This window comes from Elaeis guineensis, chromosome 2, assembly GCF_000442705.2.
Source record: "Elaeis guineensis isolate ETL-2024a chromosome 2, EG11, whole genome shotgun sequence".
NCBI lineage: Eukaryota > Viridiplantae > Streptophyta > Magnoliopsida > Arecales > Arecaceae > Elaeis > Elaeis guineensis.
The window spans coordinates 99,279,360-99,298,964 of NC_025994.2; the positions used below are offsets into that span (position 1 = coordinate 99,279,360).

The window sequence follows — 19,605 nt, forward strand, 5'->3', positions numbered from 1 at the left end:
TTTTCTTTTTTAACTTGTAGTTCATATTTCATGCAAATGATACTCATCCAACTGTCACGGAGCTTTATTTCAAGAACTGATGGATTGAAGCGATGGAAACCCTCGGTAATCAATAATCTTCGGCCCTCAGGTGACATGGACCGCACTATTCTTGTCATCCTTAATATTATTGTCAAAATTGACCTCGTATTTCATCAATTCCAAATTGCGCGTTATCCACCACGGATATTCGCGAGATTTGCCCTGGTACACTTGACCCGGTCCATGCAATAATTTCTCCCTTCCGTGGGACAGCCGCTGGCTTATCACAAGACAAATGGTACTGATAGACGAGACTTTCTAGGTTCCACGAAGCAAAAGGAGAAATGGCGGTGCTGGAATGGTTTCTAGTGCTCGGAATCTCGGCAGCTACAATCCTGGTGCATGGCCAGTCAGGTATGAATGCTAGTGTCTATCCAGAGCTTATCGTTCCCCTGCTTCCTTTGATGCAGAGAGCACAGTTTCTCCGTCTTTTTTTTTTTTTTGATGCAAAGAAAGCACAGTTGTATTCTAGTTCAGGATATCCCTTGTTTTTGTTCTTTCTACCTGTCTGAAACTAGAATCTAGTCATCTAATTCTACAGAATTGATTCCCTTGTCAGTCTATGGGCCCTTCTTGCAGCTCTACCCAAGTTTTCTAGCATTTTTCATAGAGTTGGCTGTGAGTGTTATTTGTTCACAAATTTATAAGTGATCTAAATAGACCAATCAAATTAAAAATTTATTGTTTGAAGTAAAAATTTAATCGGACATATCCAATCTAAAATAAATCAGATGGAGTGACAGAAGTAAAAATTGATAGAGAAATCGATATCTACCTCTCGAAAAATTTTAGCTTTTTAAAATTTATTTTAACTAATCAAATCTATTTTAGAAAAAATAATTAGAAAGAGGAATCCGATCCAAATTGTGCAAGGATGGATCTTATCGTTATAAATAAATATTAAGATTTCGACTATCAATAAAATAAAATGAGACTTAAGTCTTACTTTCACAATTCTTCAATATTCTTATAAATTTCTTTTGAGATATTCGAGTTGAACATGTTTAGAAAATTCTTTCTTCTCCCTGATATGATCATTACAACAAAATCATTATGGACTATTATAAAAATAGCATAATCCAAAAAAATAGTTATAACATAATCTAAAATAAAATTCATAATTATTTAATTGAGATGTTAACCTGTTATAGGACCCTTATTCCTTGGCTACTGTTGAATGAAGTACTGATTTTCAAGTCTCGGTGAAGAAATTCCTAATTCTCAATTCAAAGTATATCCATCATCATAATCAAAGATCTGGTAAAGATTTCAGATTTATAGCTTGTAAGCTGCTGCATTAGATAGAGGGAATACACAAGTAAATTTACACGCATAATTCATTGAGGAACAGGACCATTCGATGATTAATTGAGGACTTTCCAAGCAACATTGGAGTCTTACTGTCATAGAGACTACGATTGTGCCTAGAGATCAGGTTTCTTTGAGCAGAGTGCGTCGAGATAAGTTAAGCGACTAAACTCCCTTGTTTTAGTAAATGAAATACCTTTTCGTAGATTACCAAGCCTCGAATACCTATATGAGACATGAAAGATGTAAAGCATGCGAAAACTTGACGTACTAATTAATCATATTTTCATTCTTATTTCATTTTCCAAACCAAATAATGGAAACCTTAGTCTCTTTCCTTTAATCTCTCCGCTGTATCCATTGCAGGAGATACAATGACGCCGACCAAATCCATTGCAGATGGACAATCCTTAATCTCGTCAGGTGGGACCTTCGAACTGGGCTTCTTCAGCCCTGGTGACTCGAAGAATCGATACTTGGGGATATATTACGGAGGCACTCCAGATAAAACAGTTGTATGGGTTGCCAATAGAATCTCTCCCCTCGGTGGCTCCACAGGGGTTCTCAATCTTAAAGGTGATGGAAATCTGGTACTTCTAAACAGCACCGGATATATTATTTGGTCGACAGGCACATCAAATGCAATTAATCCCGTTGTACAGCTCCGCGACTCGGGAAATCTGGTCCTGATTGAAGGAACTTCGAAGAATTTATTGTGGCAGAGCTTTGATCATCTAGGTAACACTTTTCTACCAGGTATGAAGCTTGAACGGAATTTAAGAACCAACGTTGACAGCACTTACACGTCATGGAAGAGTTCCTCTGACCCTTCTCCAGGGGAATACTCCTGCAAACTACATATCAATGCAGTACCAGAGATTCTCATATGGAGAGGATCTGTCCAAATAGTAAATCGCATTGGACCTTGGAATGGACGTGCATTTAGTGGCATTCCAGATATGAATACAGGTAACATGCTCAGGTTTAATTTACCTTTCAATGAGTATGAGGCCACCTACTCCTTCCAAGTACTCGACAATTCTATTCTATATCGTGACTTGTTGACCGAGACTGGAGTGGTTCAGGGTTTGGTGCGGTCTAAACCAAACCTTGCATGGGACATTTACTGGAGGTTTCCGAAAGACCAGTGCGACGAGTATGCTATCTGTGGAGCTAATGGGGTATGCAGTGCACGCTACTTGTAACAACCCAGATTTAAAAAAAAAATAATAAATAAAAAACAGAGGAGGAAGACTCCTAGCCGGAGTCTTCTTCCTTCCCGTCTCCGGCAAAATCGGATCGATAGAGTCCGATTAGGGGTAGGAAATCACCTCTATAAAACCCCCTTCCCTCCCTTATGTCTCTGCAATTGGTTTTGGAGAGATTTTTTTTAGAAATTGAGGGATTCTTCCAAGAGGATCCGCGGGTTCTTGATGGGAAAAAGAGGTTCGCCGGAGCTTTTCTCAACCGCCGGAGCAAGGTAAGCCCCTCCCCTTCTTCCTCTCCCTCTTTCCTTTCTCCCCTGGCCCAAAGCCTCGCCGTCGGCCACCGTCTTCGCCGGAAAATCCATGAACAAGAAATCCCCTGTTTTCCGATCTCTTTTTGATTTTTGCCGGCCGAACCTTGTCGCCGGCCGTCCATTGCTCACCGCTGCCTCCACCTGTTGCCGGATCTCCGGCCAAGCCATCGGAGCCCGAGCCACTGAGGGGGGGGACCTCACGGTCCTCTCCTGTTTCAGCCAAGGGAGGCCGCGGGAAGAAAAGAAGAAAGGAAGAAGAAGAAGAAAAGAAAAAGAAAAGAAAAAGGAAAAAGAAAAAGAAAAGGAAAAGAAAAAGGAAAAAGAGAAAGAGAAAAATAAAAATAAAAATAAAATAAAATAAAATAAAAAAGAAGAAGAAGGAGAGAATTTTCCTCTCTCTCCTTTCTCTCTTCTTTCTCTCTCTTTTCTCTCTCCTCTCTCTACCTTCTCTCTCTACATTTTCTCTCTCTAGATTCTCTCTCTAGACTTTTCTCTCTCTTTACGGATTTTGTCTCTCTAGGATCTTTTCTTCCTCTCTGATTGCATCATGAACCCTAGAATAAACTTGAAGATGAAAATAAGATGATTTGAGATTGCTCCGAAATTCATGCGGTAGATCTGATTCCAGTCCGATTATATTCAAAATTTGTAACACTTGATTCATATTGAGTCACCCTGATAGGACCTCTGATGATCTCGATCATGAGTGCCTCATCGAAAGGATACGAAGGTTTCTCTCTCCACTTTCTCTCTCTACTTTCTCTCTCTAGAATTTTCTCTCTCTTCATGGATTTTTTCTCTCTAGAAGTCTTATGGATCAGTGGAGGATCCAGATACTTAGGTAAATCCTAATTTTGGTTAATCCTAAGAGAGATCCTAGATTTGTGTTATTAGGTCGATTATCGGTAATTTTCTCCATATGTGATTTTTATATTGATCAGGGTTACGAAGAGATGATCATCTGCAAATGATATCGAGTGAAATATTTTGTTAAAGAAATTTATAAATCAAAGAAGAACATTGATTTCTGTGTTTGGATCAGTCACCGGTAAAGGTAAGAATCCATGTACATGATCACTATTATATATATGCTATTTTACTGTTGGTCTTGCATCGTTGGTTTTGCATCGTCGGATTTGAGATCGATGAATTTATTATACCTGAGATACTGTTATTTGATTTTGAGCATGAGTATGTTATGTCAATATATATGTATCAGAGATTGATGGCATGATTATATGGATATGACATATCTGAATTGATCATAATGCAAGACATAATTGATTGATGAAATCAACACATAATGATTAAATGAAAAGAAAGAGATATATGGTATGGAATAGTCTTGTCATGTGGAACAGCCGGCCAGGAGCTTATGCTTGGGACAGCCCGCCAGGAGCTTATGCCTGGGACAGCCCCCACTGGCTTACAGGTGGATTAGCCGGCCAGGAGCTCATGCCTGGGACAGCCCGCCAGGAGCTTATGCCTGGGACAGCCTCTCACGGGCTTTGGTACGTGGGACAGCCGGCCAGGAGCTCATCCTGGGACAGTCTTGAAAGACTTTTTAAAGTGGATTCGATCCGGATGGTGACTGAGGTATAGACTTGGATAGTCCAAAGCCAGAAAGAAAATGTTGAAAGTCATGTGATTATGAAAAGAGAAATGAAAGATAAGGCATGAAACAATTGTTGAACAAAAGTGTTTCACCTGTTAACATATGATGATGCATCTATTTTGACAAGACAGCAAATTTATGAATGTTTGTATTATTCTGGACATTGAACATGAGATTTTATATTTTATTGCTATTCTTTATTTTCAGACTATATTACTATATCAGTGTGATATGGGAATTCTTACTGGGCTGTAAAGCTCACACCCCTTCATCTTTCTTTTTCTTCTCAGAGTTACAGGATGACTTAGATTGGCTATGGCTTGGATTTATGGGTGAGCAGAAGGATAAATAGAGTGTCATAGTATCTGATCAGAAAATTGAAGAAATTTAAATTGTAATTATGCAAGATTTTATGAATTATTATTGAAATTAAATATTATGGTTGATAAGATTGTAATGATTTAATTTGGCCTTGCATATTCTTTAGGGCTTGCTCTAAGGAGTGTGCGGCCATCACGTATCCGACCCGGGTGTTGGGTTCGGGGCGTGACAGAATGGTATCAGAGCTTAGGATATGATCATTAAGGATTATAATATAAGTGATTTAAATATTACAGAGTAATAATAGAGCTTAGGTTATGATCATTGGAGATTACGATATAAATAATTAGGATGTGATAGAATAATATCAAAGCTTAGGTTTAAGATCACTAGAGATTATGAAAAGATATTAAAACTTTATGTAAGATCAGTAGGATGTGACAGAGTGGCATCTGAGCTTAGACCTTAGGTTATGTTCATTTGGAGACAATGATACAAGTGATTAGGATATGACAGAACAATACTAGAGCCCAAGTTTAAGGTCACTAGGGATTGTCATATAAGTGATATCAAAACTTTGGGATTATAATCACTAGAGTATGATTGATAATATCAGAGTTTAAGATTTTGATCATTAAAGGTATGATAGAATGATATTAGAGTTTAGGTTATGATCACTAGAAAATATGATTTAAGTGGTATTTGAGTTTAAGGTTATAATTATTCAGAATTGTAATTCTAGTGATATCTGAACTTAGGTTATGATCATGAGGAACATGATAGATATAAAAGAGAAGATTCAATATTTAGATTTCAAATCAATAGATATTAAGATGAAATTTATGCATAAGTGGCATATGTTATCTATAATAGAATTGATGAGTTATATCTTAGATTTCAATTAGTAAGGTTGACCTAAGTATGAAAAGAGTTGACCTTGAAATGAAGTGGAAGGTATTGATAAGTTATATTGAATATACTAGATGATTTTGGAATATAAAACTTATATGATTGAAGATCATGATATTTTTTTTTTAATTTCGATGATAATTGTCTGAGCATTATAAATTTTGGACTTATCAAAGAAAGTTAATTAGGATATAGTCCAAGAAGAAATTTCATCATATGAGAGAAAAATATTTTTGAGCATTGAACCTATAAGAGGATTATATATAAAACTCAATGAAAAATATACCTGAACTTTATTATGAGAATATGAGATATATATCTTGATGAAATTTTTAATTATTCAAAATATCATATTCGGATGTGATTTTTTTTTTATCTTTCAAGTTGCATTGAATTTCAAGTCAAAAGCTTACTCTTCTAAGTGGTTCAAAAGTATTTTGATATTGTTGTTAAATTAAAGAAGAAAATTTATTTTGTCAGAGTATGATATACAGGTTATGATGAAATCTTTAATAATTCGTATTACTATCTTTGGATTAGATTTTTTTTAATTTTTCTTGTGATTGTTGAAGATGGTGAAGTGTATTAATTATTCAAGTCAGAGTTTGAATTTCTGAATTGAAATAAGATATCTTGCTAGTGTTAAATTTTGAATGACTTATACAAGGGATAAGATTTTTATGGATTTATCAATTAATATTAAGGGTTGTAATGAAGAGAGCTCTACAAGAAATAATCAAGTTGATTTTACTTACAAGGATGTTAGCTTGAGTTCTTCTAGTTTGTTCAAGTTGGAGTTAATTCTTTTACAAAGAAAGATTGGTTTGAAAAAAAAATATATATATATATCTAAATGATTGTAAGGTAAATCTAAGGTTAACTCCAATTGATTCTAGATATGTTGGATTCTTGAAGAGTGATGAAACTTATACAATAATTTCAAATATAGGAAGTAGATCAAGATTTAATTTTTATATGCTATGCCCAAAGGTAGTAAAGATGAAGAAACTTAAAATTTTACCCTAAGTCTTATATGAAATTTGAAGGTTGGATCTATTCTGGATTGATCTAACATATAAAGATATTTTTATCTTTGATATAATTATATAAATTGATAAATTAAGATCAAAGTGCGCAGCAAAAGCATGGTGGGTTAAATTGATTAGAAATATTAATTTTTTGATTCTGAAGATATTATGGAATACATTAGTTGTTAATAAAGAATAATTTTTAATCTGATCATAGTCGAATAATTTTTGTTAGTAGGTTGTTTCATTATAGATAATGCCAAAAAAAATTTTAGATATCTCAAGTTTATTAATAGCTTGATAGTTCTGATATTAGTTCAAATTTAGAATGTCCTGACATAGATCTCATATTTTTTTTTAAAATTTAATATTGTTACTCGAACTGATATAGAAGATTGAGATTTTTCTTAAGATGAGAGTCTACATATAAAATTTGTTAGAAGGTCAAGTGAAGAAAGAAATCGATGATTGTGAAGAGTGTCCGATGTTTGACCTTTATTTATTTTTCTATCAAGGATAGTCTGAGATAATTATGAATTTCGAGTGAAATGTATTAGACAAATAATGGTAGTATATTAATACAAGTCCAAAATGTTACAGTTCTTCAAAAAGTTGAGAAATCAATAAGAAGGGATGAGTTTGAGATTTCAAATAATTTTTGTTATAACAAGATCATGAGAAATAAATAATATATATGATATTATCGTAAGCTTGAGAATGACATGAAGAATGTATACTTTGAAATAGATATCTCAAATGACATAATCTAATTTCGAGGACGAATTTATTTTAAGGAGGGAAGAATGTAACAACCCAGATTTAAAATAATAATAAATAAAAAACAGAGGAGGAAGACTCCTAGCCGGAGTCTTCTTCCTTCCCGTCTCCGGCAAAATCGGATCGATAGAGTCCGATTAGGGGTAGGAAATCACCTCTATAAAACCCCCTTCCCTCCCTTATGTCTCTGCAATTGGTTTTGGAGAGATTTTTTTTAGAAATTGAGGGATTCTTCCAAGAGGATCCACGGGTTCTTGATGGGAAAAAGAGGTTCGCCGGAGCTTTTCTCAACCGCCGGAGCAAGGTAAGCCCCTCCCCTTCTTCCTCTCCCTCTTTCCTTTCTCCCCTGGCCCAAAGCCTCGCCGTCGGCCACCGTCTTCGTCGGAAAATCCATGAACAAGAAATCCCCTGTTTTTCGATCTCTTTTTGATTTTTGCCGGCCGAACCTTGCCGCCGGCCGTCCATTGCTCACCGCCACCTCCACCTGTTGCCGGATCTCCGGCCAAGCCGCCGGAGCCCGAGCCACCGAGGGGGGGGACCTCACGGTCCTCCCCTGTTTCAGCCAAGGGAGGCCGCGGGAAGAAAAGAAGAAAGGAAGAAGAAGAAAAGAAAAAGAAAAGAAAAAGGAAAAAGAAAAAGAAAAGATAAAGGAAAAAGAAAAAGAAAAGAAAAAAAAAAGGAAAAAGAGAAAGAGAAAAATAAAAATAAAAATAAAAATAAAATAAAATAAAATAAAAAAGAAGAAGAAGGAGAGAATTTTCCTCTCTCTCCTTTCTCTCTTCTTTCTCTCTCTTTTCTCTCTCCTCTCTCTACCTTCTCTCTCTATATTTTCTCTCTCTAGATTCTCTCTCTAGATTTTTCTCTCTCTTTACGAATTTTGTCTCTCTAGGATCTTTTCTTCCTCTCTGATTGCATCATGAACTCTAGAATAAACTTGAAGATGAAAATAAGATGATTTGAGATTGCTCCGAAATTCGTGCGGTAGATCTGATTCCAGTCCGATTCTATTCAAAATTTATAACACTTGATTCATATTGAGTCACCCTGATAGGACCTCTGATGATCTCGATCATGAGTGCCTCATCGAAAGGATACGAAGGTTTCTCTCTCCACTTTCTCTCTCTACTTTCTCTCTCTAGAATTTTCTCTCTCTTCATGGATTTTTTCTCTCTAGAAGTCTTATGGATCAGTGGAGGATCCAGATACTTAGGTAAATCCTAATTTTGGTTAATCCTAAGAGAGATCCTAGATTTGTGTTATCAGGTCGATTATCGGTAATTTTCTCCATATGTGATTTTTATATTGATCAGGGTTACGAAGAGATGATCATCTGCAAATGATATCGAGTGAAATATTTTGTTAAAGAAATTTATAAATCAAAGAAGAACATTGATTTCTGTGTTTGGATCAGTCACCGGTAAAGGTAAGAATCCATGTACATGATCACTATTATATATATGCTATTTTACTGTTGGTCTTGCATCGTTGGTTTTGCATCGTCGGATTTGAGATCGATGAATTTATTATACCTGAGATACTGTTATTTGATTTTGAGCATGAGTATGTTATGTCAATATATATGTATCAGAGATTGATGGCATGATTATATGGATATGACATATCTGAATTGATCATAATGCAAGACATAATTGATTGATGAAATCAACACATAATGATTAAATGAAAAGAAAGAGATATATGGTATGGACTAGCCTTGTCATGTGGAACAGCCGGCCAGGAGCTTATGCCTGGGACAGCCCGCCAGGAGCTTATGCCTGGGACAGCCCCCACTGGCTTACAGGTGGATTAGCCGGCCAGGAGCTCATGCCTGGGACAGCCCGCCAGGAGCTTATGCCTGGGACAGCCTCTCACGGGCTTTGGTACGTGGGACAGCCGGCCAGGAGCTCATCCTGGGACAGTCTTGAAAGACTTTTTAAAGTGGATTCGATCCGGATGGTGACTGAGGTATAGACTTGGATAGTCCAGAGCCAGAAAGAAAATGTTGAAAGTCATGTGATTATGAAAAGAGAAATGAAAGATAAGGCATGAAACAATTGTTGAACAAAAGTGTTTCACCTGTTAACATATGATGATGCATCTATTTTGACAAGACAGCAAATTTATGAATGTTTGCATTATTCTGGACATTGAACATGAGATTTTATATTTTATTGCTATTCTTTATTTTCAGACTATATTACTATATCAGTGTGATATGGGAATTCTTACTGGGCTGTAAAGCTCACACCCCTTCATCTTTCTTTTTCTTCTCAGAGTTACAGGATGACTTAGATTGGCTATGGCTTGGATTTACGGGTGAGCAGAAGGATAAATAGAGTGTCATAGTATCTGATCAGAAAATTGAAGAAATTTAAATTGTAATTATGCAAGATTTTATGAATTATTATTGAAATTAAATATTATGGTTGATAAGATTGTAATGATTTAATTTGGCCTTGCATATTCTTTAGGGCTTGCTCTAAGGAGTGTGCGGCCATCACGTATCCGACCCGGGTGTTGGGTTCGGGGCGTGACACTACTCATCGGCCTGTGATTGCTTGAGGGGATTCAGTCCTAAGTCTCCACAAAATTGGAGATTGGGAGACAATTCTGATGGCTGTGTAAGGAGAACAGCTTTAAATTGTTCGTCGGATGGCTTCTTTGAGCTTCAACAAATGAAGTTGCCTGATACATCAAATGCCACCTTGCACAGCAACAAAAGTCTGGAAGAGTGTGAAGACTGGTGCCTGAAGAACTGCACTTGCAGTGCCTATGCTCTCACTGGAGGAAGCAGATGTGTAACATGGACCGGAAATCTTGTAGATATTAGACTGTTCACTGACGGAGGGGACAATCTATATGTTCGGCTTGCATCTTCTGAATTAGGTAACGATTATTTCCTGAGAGGGGAAGGAAAAGGGAATGTACTAGTAATATAGACTACATTTGGAACCTTTTAGGAGCTGGATGAGGCTGTTGGTTTGCATCGGATGACGAAAGATATTATCCTTTATTGAGTGAAAGGGTGGTACAGGACTGAAGAAATTATCGTAGACCTCTTAACATATTTTGTTGGTTTGGTCAAAATAACCATATTATTTTACTTTTTATGGTTCTGAGTGAATATGACTTGGTGATATAGTTCTGTTAAGTTTGTGATCATCAGCACGCTGAATCTAGAAACATGATCTGATGACAAAGTGGAAATAAAATTAGTATACCAGTTCTAAAATACTCGTCAGAAAATACATTTATATGATAGGTGAGTGTAGACCAAAATATCTAACTGACATTCCATATCATAAGAAATGTACCCGAAGTGAAAGTCCTGATTCCAAAAAATTGTTGCGCAGGTCAGATAAGGGGTAATTACCGTAAAAAGAAGCTTGTCATAGTCATCATCATTTCTTCACTGGCAGGGTTTCTTCTACTTGTGTGCTGTATTCGACTTCTGTGGAAGAAGAACAAAAAAAGAAAGCAAGGTACCTTTACCTACACAAACAGACATGATCCATCGTTTATACAAGCTATTATATAATATTAATGAATTTTAGTTCTGGTATTAACATTGATTTCTTCAACATTTTTCAGAACCGACTTCATCAACAATTGGCACTAAGAATCCATCAAACAATTTTATGCCTGCTACTGTAGTGAAATAGTATTCAATGCTCAAGCTAACAAGTAATATGATTTTATTCAGGTTGCGCAATGCATAGAATATTTAGGTTGACATCGTTCATGAGTGCATTAGAAGTGCAATGTATTGGTCCTGCGCACCAAATAGCTTTCTTTAGATAATTTAAGGCACCAGTGACCACTTCATCTATGTCGCACTATTTTAGTCAAGTTACAGGCATTTCAGTCCTATCTTAATACACTAGTTGATTTCATTAGACCTAGTTTGTGGATGCCTCGATGCATCACAATCCTTCTTGGAATTGGCATCTAAGAGAAGTTAAACAGGGAATGGAAATTTTTATTTTCCTAATTCACTCTTCCGAAACAAAACATATGAGCAAATGTTAAGCTCATTGTAATTAGGGGTGGCAATCAGGGCAGGCCGAATATGAGATTAGTCAAAAATTTATCTATCCAAACCCAACCTATTTATTGAATCAAGTTAGATAGGTTAAGCATTACCACCACTAATTGTAATAGAAGTGTGTTTTAAGGTTCTACAAAAAGGTTCAGTTGAGTGTTTCCCTTCTAGAAAAAGTTGTGGCCAAGAAATAATAATTAGTGAACATATTGATCAGTAAATGATCCCTAGGGATAAAAATTTGATGCAGTAAAGATCAATAAGGTGGAAAGCTGCTAATTCTCTCGTTCTCTTCCTCTATCCATTTAACACCTTAATGTTTAGAGTCTGCCTTGGCTCAATTTTAGTTAAACAAACATTAATTTCTCTCATGATTCTGCATCTATTTTTTACATTATGTAGATAATCTTTTTGTTTAGCTTTTGAGTTTATTGTGTCTCAAGGGGAGGAAGCTTTAGCTGCTATACTCTTAATGAGTTTTTGATATCCAAAAAATGCCTAAGACAAGTCGTATGCGTATCACTTTCTTGAGCTGCTGAAGCTCTATGGCCACTATTGAAGGCAGATGCAAATCTTTAGGTGTCACCTATATTCAGATAATGGTTTAAAAGTACCTCAGAATAATTTTATATAAATAAGAAAATAATACAATATATATTCTAAAAAACCAAAAATAAACTCAGAGAGAACTTTCAGACTCCTTTTAAGCAAATGTGGAAAGCAATACTATGCAAGGATACATATGCGATGATGTACTGGAAAAGACACATAAAAGAATCCTAACCAGGGGTTGGACCATGTGAATCCAGTGTCCGAAAAACCGTATAATGACTATAATATTACCTCAACATTGTTTCATCATTAATCTGCTAATTAGGTACATACACGTGTGGGTGTGTGTGTGTGATTAGGAAAAACAAGGATAGGACCCCCACAACCCATTAGTGTAAATGATATTTGCAGGCTAATAGAGGAAGGAATTACAATGTATTTGATAATCTCCACTGAACCATGGCATGACTGTCAGCTTTCTTTCCAGTGCAGAGTGACACCCAAGTTTTAATTGATCTAAGCATGTTTTCTAGGACAGACCTTGCCGAGCTCTGATTGTTACCTAGCATATTCTTTAGCTCCTGATACCTAGCAATCTGTCAACCATGAATTCCACATTTGTGCCCATGTAAATACATACTTGTGAATGAATTAAAATAATTGCTGTCTTGAATGAATTTGTTGTTGTTCTATTCACAAGTATTATTTTTCTTTTTGTTTCGAAACATTTTGGGATGGAGATGCAAGCACAGTTGAATTCAAGAAGCTCACATAATTGATCTTGTTATACTAAATTTTCATGCTAGGTGAAACACTTAGTACCCACTACAGGGAAGGCAGAGGAAACGAGCTAGAGTTACCTGTATTTGATATACATACAATAAGAACTGCCACCAATAACTTTTCTGAAGATAATAAACTTGGAGAGGGTGGATTTGGCCCTGTTTACAAGGTAATTTATTTTGACTATAGGGCATACTGCTGTTTGATCCTACAGTTACACAAGAAACAAACTCTTTGAAAAAAGAGCATTGTGGAACTCACCTAAATATAGAAATTATCAGGGTCAGTTGGAAGATGGAGAAAAGATTGCCGTCAAGAGGTTGTCCAAAGGTTCTGTGCAGGGCATACATGAATTCACAAATGAGGTGTCGCTGATAGCCAAACTTCAGCACAGAAATCTTGTTCGCCTTCTTGGCTGCTGCATTGAAGGAGAGGAACGATTGCTGGTGTACGAGTACTTGCAAAATACAAGTTTGGACCATTTCATATTCGGTTTGGTCTTTTATCCTTGAACCATTTGACTACTTTATGCTCTATATTCAGTGCAATGTTTGATGGACATCTCAAAGGCTTAGTAGATATATTTGTTCTAGTTGATCATAATTTATAATTGGACTTCTGCTTAGGTCTTCTGTGTAGGTCAACTATGCAGGATTTTAGAAAACTAAGACTGGATTGATGAGGCAATGGATTAACAATTAAGATGAATATATTGTTTTTCCATATCAGGTGAAATTATTTCAAACATAATAATTGCTAATTAAGCTTAGACTGCCATGAAGAATATCTATTCGACTTTTCATAGACCATATAGATTTTTATCATTCGAAAAAAAAAGGGTGCATATGGTATGAATTTGTAGGGACTGAAATTATGACCGAATGCATTTTAGTTAATCAAGTTGGTTATTTAAAAGATGAGCAGAGGTGGTGGTGATGATGGCAGTAGATAATCTGATTCCTCTAACTTGGCACTTCCTTTACGCTTAATCTCACCACTACGATTAGACCTCCTACTGAAATGAAATGGGCAGAATCTGAACCTCACATCCTTGCTAATAAACTAAGTTGCAAAATGATTTTATTTCAAATTGGATAAGGATTAGCATATAAGGCATTCTTCCTTGTGCTAAATATAAGTGCAACTTATGATTATAAGGTTAATCATGGATTTAAAGAATATAATATTGGTAAATGATAGATTATATTTATTTGAAATATGTAGTGGACTTATCTCAAAGAAAAAAAGGTAAAGAACAGGTGGCTAAGTTGAATTTCAGAATACATTTGTCAAGCTAATAAGGAGTGTGACTTTGGACCAGATAGGAAAAGAAGTGCATTTTTGGACTGGCAAAAGCGCCTCGACATCATCTTAGGAGTTGCTCGAGGACTTCTTTACCTTCACCAAGACTCCAGGTTGAAAATTATTCACAGAGATTTGAAGGCCAGCAATATTCTTCTTGATGAGGAGCTGAAACCAAAAATCTCAGACTTCGGTACCGCAAGAATTTTTAAGATGGACCAAATTGAAGAGAACACAAATAGAGTTGTTGGGACATAGTAAGTACATAAGTGTATCAATTCATAAAGTATAAATCTGAGTGCAATATCCTAGTTGCATAAACTAATTTTGCTAATGACATGCAGTGGATATATGTCACCGGAGTATGCAATGGGTGGTATCTTTTCAGTGAAATCAGATGTCTTCAGCTTTGGTGTTCTAGTGTTAGAAATCTTAAGCGGTAAGAAGAATAGAATGATCGATCAAGCAGAAGCTTGTGTGAACCTTTTAGGACATGTAAGTACTTGAATGCAATAATGTCATCATTCTAAATATGACTTCTAGTTGCTCATTCTAACGGACATGGATTATCACAGGCATGGAGACTATGGATAGAAGGTAGATGCTTGGAAATTCTTGATGAATCAGTGGGATGCGCATATCCAGAGTCTAAAATATTACGGTGTATTCAAGTGGCTTTCTTGTGTGTGCAAGAAGGGAGTGAAAATAGACCAACAATGACAGAGGTAGTGCTCATGTTAAGCACTGAAAGTGCACTGCTACGTCAGCCTGAAAGGCCAGGCTTCTGCATAGCACCTCCTTTGATGGAAAGAGATTCGTCTTCCAGCAATAAACTTACAGTTACAATTGAAGGTCGATAGAAATCTGTGACATGAGTTCTCTTTTTGTGCGTGTTCGTGGACTTCATTCTACAAATATATTTATCAGGTAGAGTTCAAACTATCTTACTATGATTTTAATTGTTCATATGCCTTTTTTGTGGGGGTGTACCAAATGCCTTTTTTCATTCTTTATAGATATAATTAAGGATTTCATTGAAAAAAATGTTCAAAGTAGCAAATTCTCCTCAGTTTCACAGTGATAAGATTAAGAGATTCAGGAGTAAGAAAGAAAAAACATTGCTTCCAGACACAGATATTGTAACACCCCGGCCCATTTGGACCCTGGATCAAGCCCAAAACCCAAAGTCCATACAAAAAAAAAAAAGAAAAGAAAAGAAAAAGAAACAGAATGGGAAGAAGACTCCCGATGGGAGTCTTCTTCTCCGATGAATCCCGGATGGAAAGGGAGTCCTAGGACCACCGGAGCCCTAGGAATCTCTATAAATAAGCCTCTCCCTCTCTCAAAACCCTCCATCGATGATCTTCGAGCCCGATTCCTCTCCTTTTCTTCGTAGAAGCCGCGGCAACCTCTTCCCATGCTCATCGAAAATTAGAGCCGGTGACGCTGCTGAAGCATGAGGTAAACCCGTCTTCTCTTTCCCATCTTCCTTTCCCTCCCTTCCACGGTGCGGTGCACCCTCGCCGGCCGTCGAACTCGTCGAAAAATCCATGAAAAACGGAACCTCTGTTTTGCTCTGTTTTGGCCGGGTCCTTTCCTTCCCTTTTTCGATCACCGGCACCACCAGTTGCGGCATCTCACCACTAGGATGGGACCCTCACCTCCCAACCTTCCTTCCCTATGAGTCTTGGTCGCCGGCAATGGGCCAATGATCGGAAAACAAAAAGAAAAGGGTGGGGTCCCTGTTTTTCCAAATTTTTCTCCACCGGTCGAACCTCGCCGCCGGCCTTCTCTTGCCCTGTCACCGTCAACCAGGTGCCACCGCCCCTCGCCAGAGCTCGAGCTACCAAGCTCCTCCCCTACTCGACCAAGGAAGAGGAAGAAAGATGAAAACGGGAGAAGGAAGAAAGAAAAGAAAAGAAAAAGAAAGAAGAAGAGAAAAAGAAAAAGAAAAAAAAATAATAATGAGAGTTCTCTCTCTTTCCTCTCTCCTCTCCCTCCTTTCTCTCTCTTTCCTCTCTCCTCTCTCTACCTTCTCTCTACATTTTCTCTCTCTAGACCTTTCTCTCTCTTTATGGATTTTATCTCTTTAGTGTCTTTCTCTCTCTGATTTCATCACGAATCCTAGGATAAAATTGATATGAAAATATGATGACTTGAGATTGCTCCGAAATTCATGCAATAGATTAGATTCCGATCCGATCTTTATTCGAAATTGATAACATCAATCATAGTTAATCCATATTGAGTTACCCTGATGACCTTTGATGATCTTGGCTATGATTGCCTCATCAGAAGGATACGAAGATTCTCTCTCTATTTTCTCTCTCTACTTTCTCTCTCTAAAATTTTATCTCTCTTCATGGATTTTCTCTCTCTAGAAGTTTTATGGATCAGTGGAGGATCCAGATACTTAGGCAAATCCTAATTTTGATTAATCCAGAGAGAGGTCCTAGATTTGTGTTATTAGGATTGATTATCGGATAATTTTCTTCATATATGATTTTTTATATTTGATTAGGGTTATGAAGAGATGATTGTCTGCATATGATATCGAGTGGAATATTTTATTAAAAAAATTTATAAATAAAAAAAAATATTGATTTTTGTGCTTGGATCAGTCATCGGTAAAGGTAAGAATTCCTGTACATGATCATCATTATATATGTTATTTTACCGTTAGTTTTATCTCATTGATTTTGCATCGTTGGATTTGAGATCGATGAATTTGTTATATCTGAGACACTGTTATTTATTTATATGATTTTGAGCATGAGTATGTTATATCAATACATATGTATCAGTGATTGATGGCATGATTATATAGGTATGATATATTTATTACACTGCAAAATTTAAATTGATTGATGAAGTCAAATATTATAATTTCATAAAAATAAAAAGAAAGAAAAATATGGTTTGGACTGATCTTGTCATATGGAATAGCCTGTCAGGAGCTTATGCCTGGGACAGCCCCCACAGGCTTATGTGTGGAAGAATCTGATCCGAGAAAGATCATGAATGATTTGATCCGAGAAAGATCATGGCCACTTTGATCCGAGAAAGATCATGAATATTTCGATCCGAGGAAGATCAGAGAAATCGATCTGAATAAAAGATCGTCGCATGATCCTGGTAGTCTAAAGCCAAATCCAAAAAGAAAAAGATTAAAGACGATGTGATAATAGAAGAAAATAGAAAGATAAGACATAAAACAATCGTTGAATAAATTGTTTCACTTATTAACATGTGATAATGCATCTCTTTTGATAAAATAGATAATCTATAAATGTTTGCAGTATTCTGGACAGTGAACATCGACTTTTATGTGTTATTGCTTATCTTTATTTTCATATTATATTATTATATTGGTGTGATATGAGAATTCTTACTGGGTTGTAAAGCTCACACCTCTTCATCTCTCTTTTCTTCTCAGAGTCACAGGATGTCCATGGTTGGCTATGGTATGGATTTGTGAGTGAGCGGATGCATAGATAGAGTACCGTTGATACCTGATCGGAGGATTGAAGGAATGTTAATTGTAATTATGCAAGTTTTATGAATTATTATTGAAATTAAATATTATGGTTGTTAAAATTGTAATGATTTAATTTGGCCTTGCATATTCTTTAGTGCTTGCTTTAAAGAGTGTACGGCCATCACGTATCCGATCCGGATGTTGGGTTCGGGACGTGATAGATATGATTCGCACTACCAATGGATTTAAAGAAAAGAATATATGCAAATACTGTTCGTATACAAACAACAAGAATAAGTGAAGAAGAAACAAGAACCAATTATGTGATTTTCGGTGACAGTGACTGAAAAGGAATAAAACCTCAGGAAATATTACACACAATATTTTCGCAAATGCAGTAGTGATATTAAAACTAGTTCACTGGCATCAAAAAACATTATCTTTAGATTTTCCGATGATAAAATATTAGAACAGAATATATTTTCACCCGAGTTCTTCCAACAGAGTCCCTTGGGTTGGAGAATTTGTCACTCGATCGGTAATGCTAAAATAAATGATCTATAACTTAATGAAATTTCATATATCTTTTATATCTTCTTGCAATATCCTATTCCTTCCTTCTCTTTTTTGTTTGAGGCAAACGGAGGCTGAGGAGCAGCCACCTGACTTTATTAGGGAAGGGAAAAGAATATACAGGTGCTGCCTCCATTGCTGGAGGCAGACAGTAACAGTGACAGACTATCCCAAAAAAAACACCACCCTAGATGGTGGAGAACAAAAAAACCACCGAGCCTCTAACAGGAAATAAACAACAAGGAAAGAAAGCCTCAAAAGGCCACCATCAGTCAACAGAATTTTAAGGAACAGAATCAGGCAGGCTTCTGACTTGATTCCAGATTTTTCCATGCTCAACCAGGAGGTTATCTTTGCAGAGGGTGGACCATAGATTGAAGAGATGAATCCCATGGGTTGCAATAGCGGCTGAACAAGAGCGTTTGTTGAGAAAAATTCTCGCATTTCTCTCATTCCAGCAAACCCAGGTTATTGCTCCAATAAGCATGAGAATCACGGGATGGGATTTCTTGGAGAAGTTCCGATGAAGCCAACTCATGCACAGGCTCTCAAAGCTAGTATGGGAAGGCAATACCTGCAGCAGTAAGCAGACATTTCTCCAGATGTCGCCAAAACAATTGCAATCCGAGAACAGATGATCTACCGACTCCACTCCACTTTGACATAGAACACATCCACCAAGGTTCTTGTTCAGTTTCCTGGAAAGAAGATCCCGGGTGCGGAGCCTTTTTTTCCAACAGAGCCATAAGAAACATTTGATTTTCAGGGGAACGCAAAGTTCCCAAAGAAAGCCTGCAAATCTGCACCTTACGCCTGTTGAGCTGAGGAAGTGGTACATCGATGAGCAGAAAAATTCTCCTTTGTTTTCCTGGGTCCAAATCAGCTTGTTTTGTTGCTCGTCAAAGGCGATCGGTGCCAACATCGAAAGCAGCAGGAGAAGTTGCTGGCGGGTGCTCGGATGGACAACATTCGAAGGTCTGAACGTCCATCGTTGAGATATGTGGTTGAAGAAATCATAAACTAACCCATTCTTTTTAGTGCTCTTTACATACAATGACTGTCAAAGGGGAGTCACAGAGCCAGGTGTCTTTCCAGAACATGGTTTCTTTCCCATTTCCTATTTGAACCCGAACCCGGTTCCAAAAAGCGAGTTGATCACATTCTTCCACAAGTTGGAACATCTTCGAGGTGGTTTCCAGCAAAGAGATCGTTTTACCTTTTTATGGTAAGTAAATTCTATTTGACGACGCCACAAACCTGAATCATGCTTTAGGAGCCGCCAACCCCACTTAGCAAGGAGAGCCATATTCATCTGGG

The 19,605-nt window shown here is 36.9% G+C and overlaps 1 protein-coding gene across 1 annotated transcript; it reads left to right on the plus strand.

Annotated features, from left to right (window-relative positions):
* Positions 1-278: 278 nt before the first annotated feature.
* Positions 279-17,860, plus strand: LOC105049951 (G-type lectin S-receptor-like serine/threonine-protein kinase At4g27290). The gene is made up of 10 exons (XM_073251223.1): positions 279-435; positions 1,756-2,590; positions 10,095-10,444; positions 10,912-11,040; positions 12,959-13,104; positions 13,217-13,427; positions 14,257-14,494; positions 14,582-14,732; positions 14,813-15,164; positions 17,674-17,860. The coding sequence occupies exons 1-9, from the start codon at positions 366-368 to the stop codon at positions 15,095-15,097; spliced, it is 2,415 nt and encodes an 804-aa protein (XP_073107324.1). The 5' UTR covers positions 279-365; the 3' UTR covers positions 15,098-15,164; positions 17,674-17,860.
* The last annotated feature ends 1,745 nt before the right edge of the window (positions 17,861-19,605 follow it).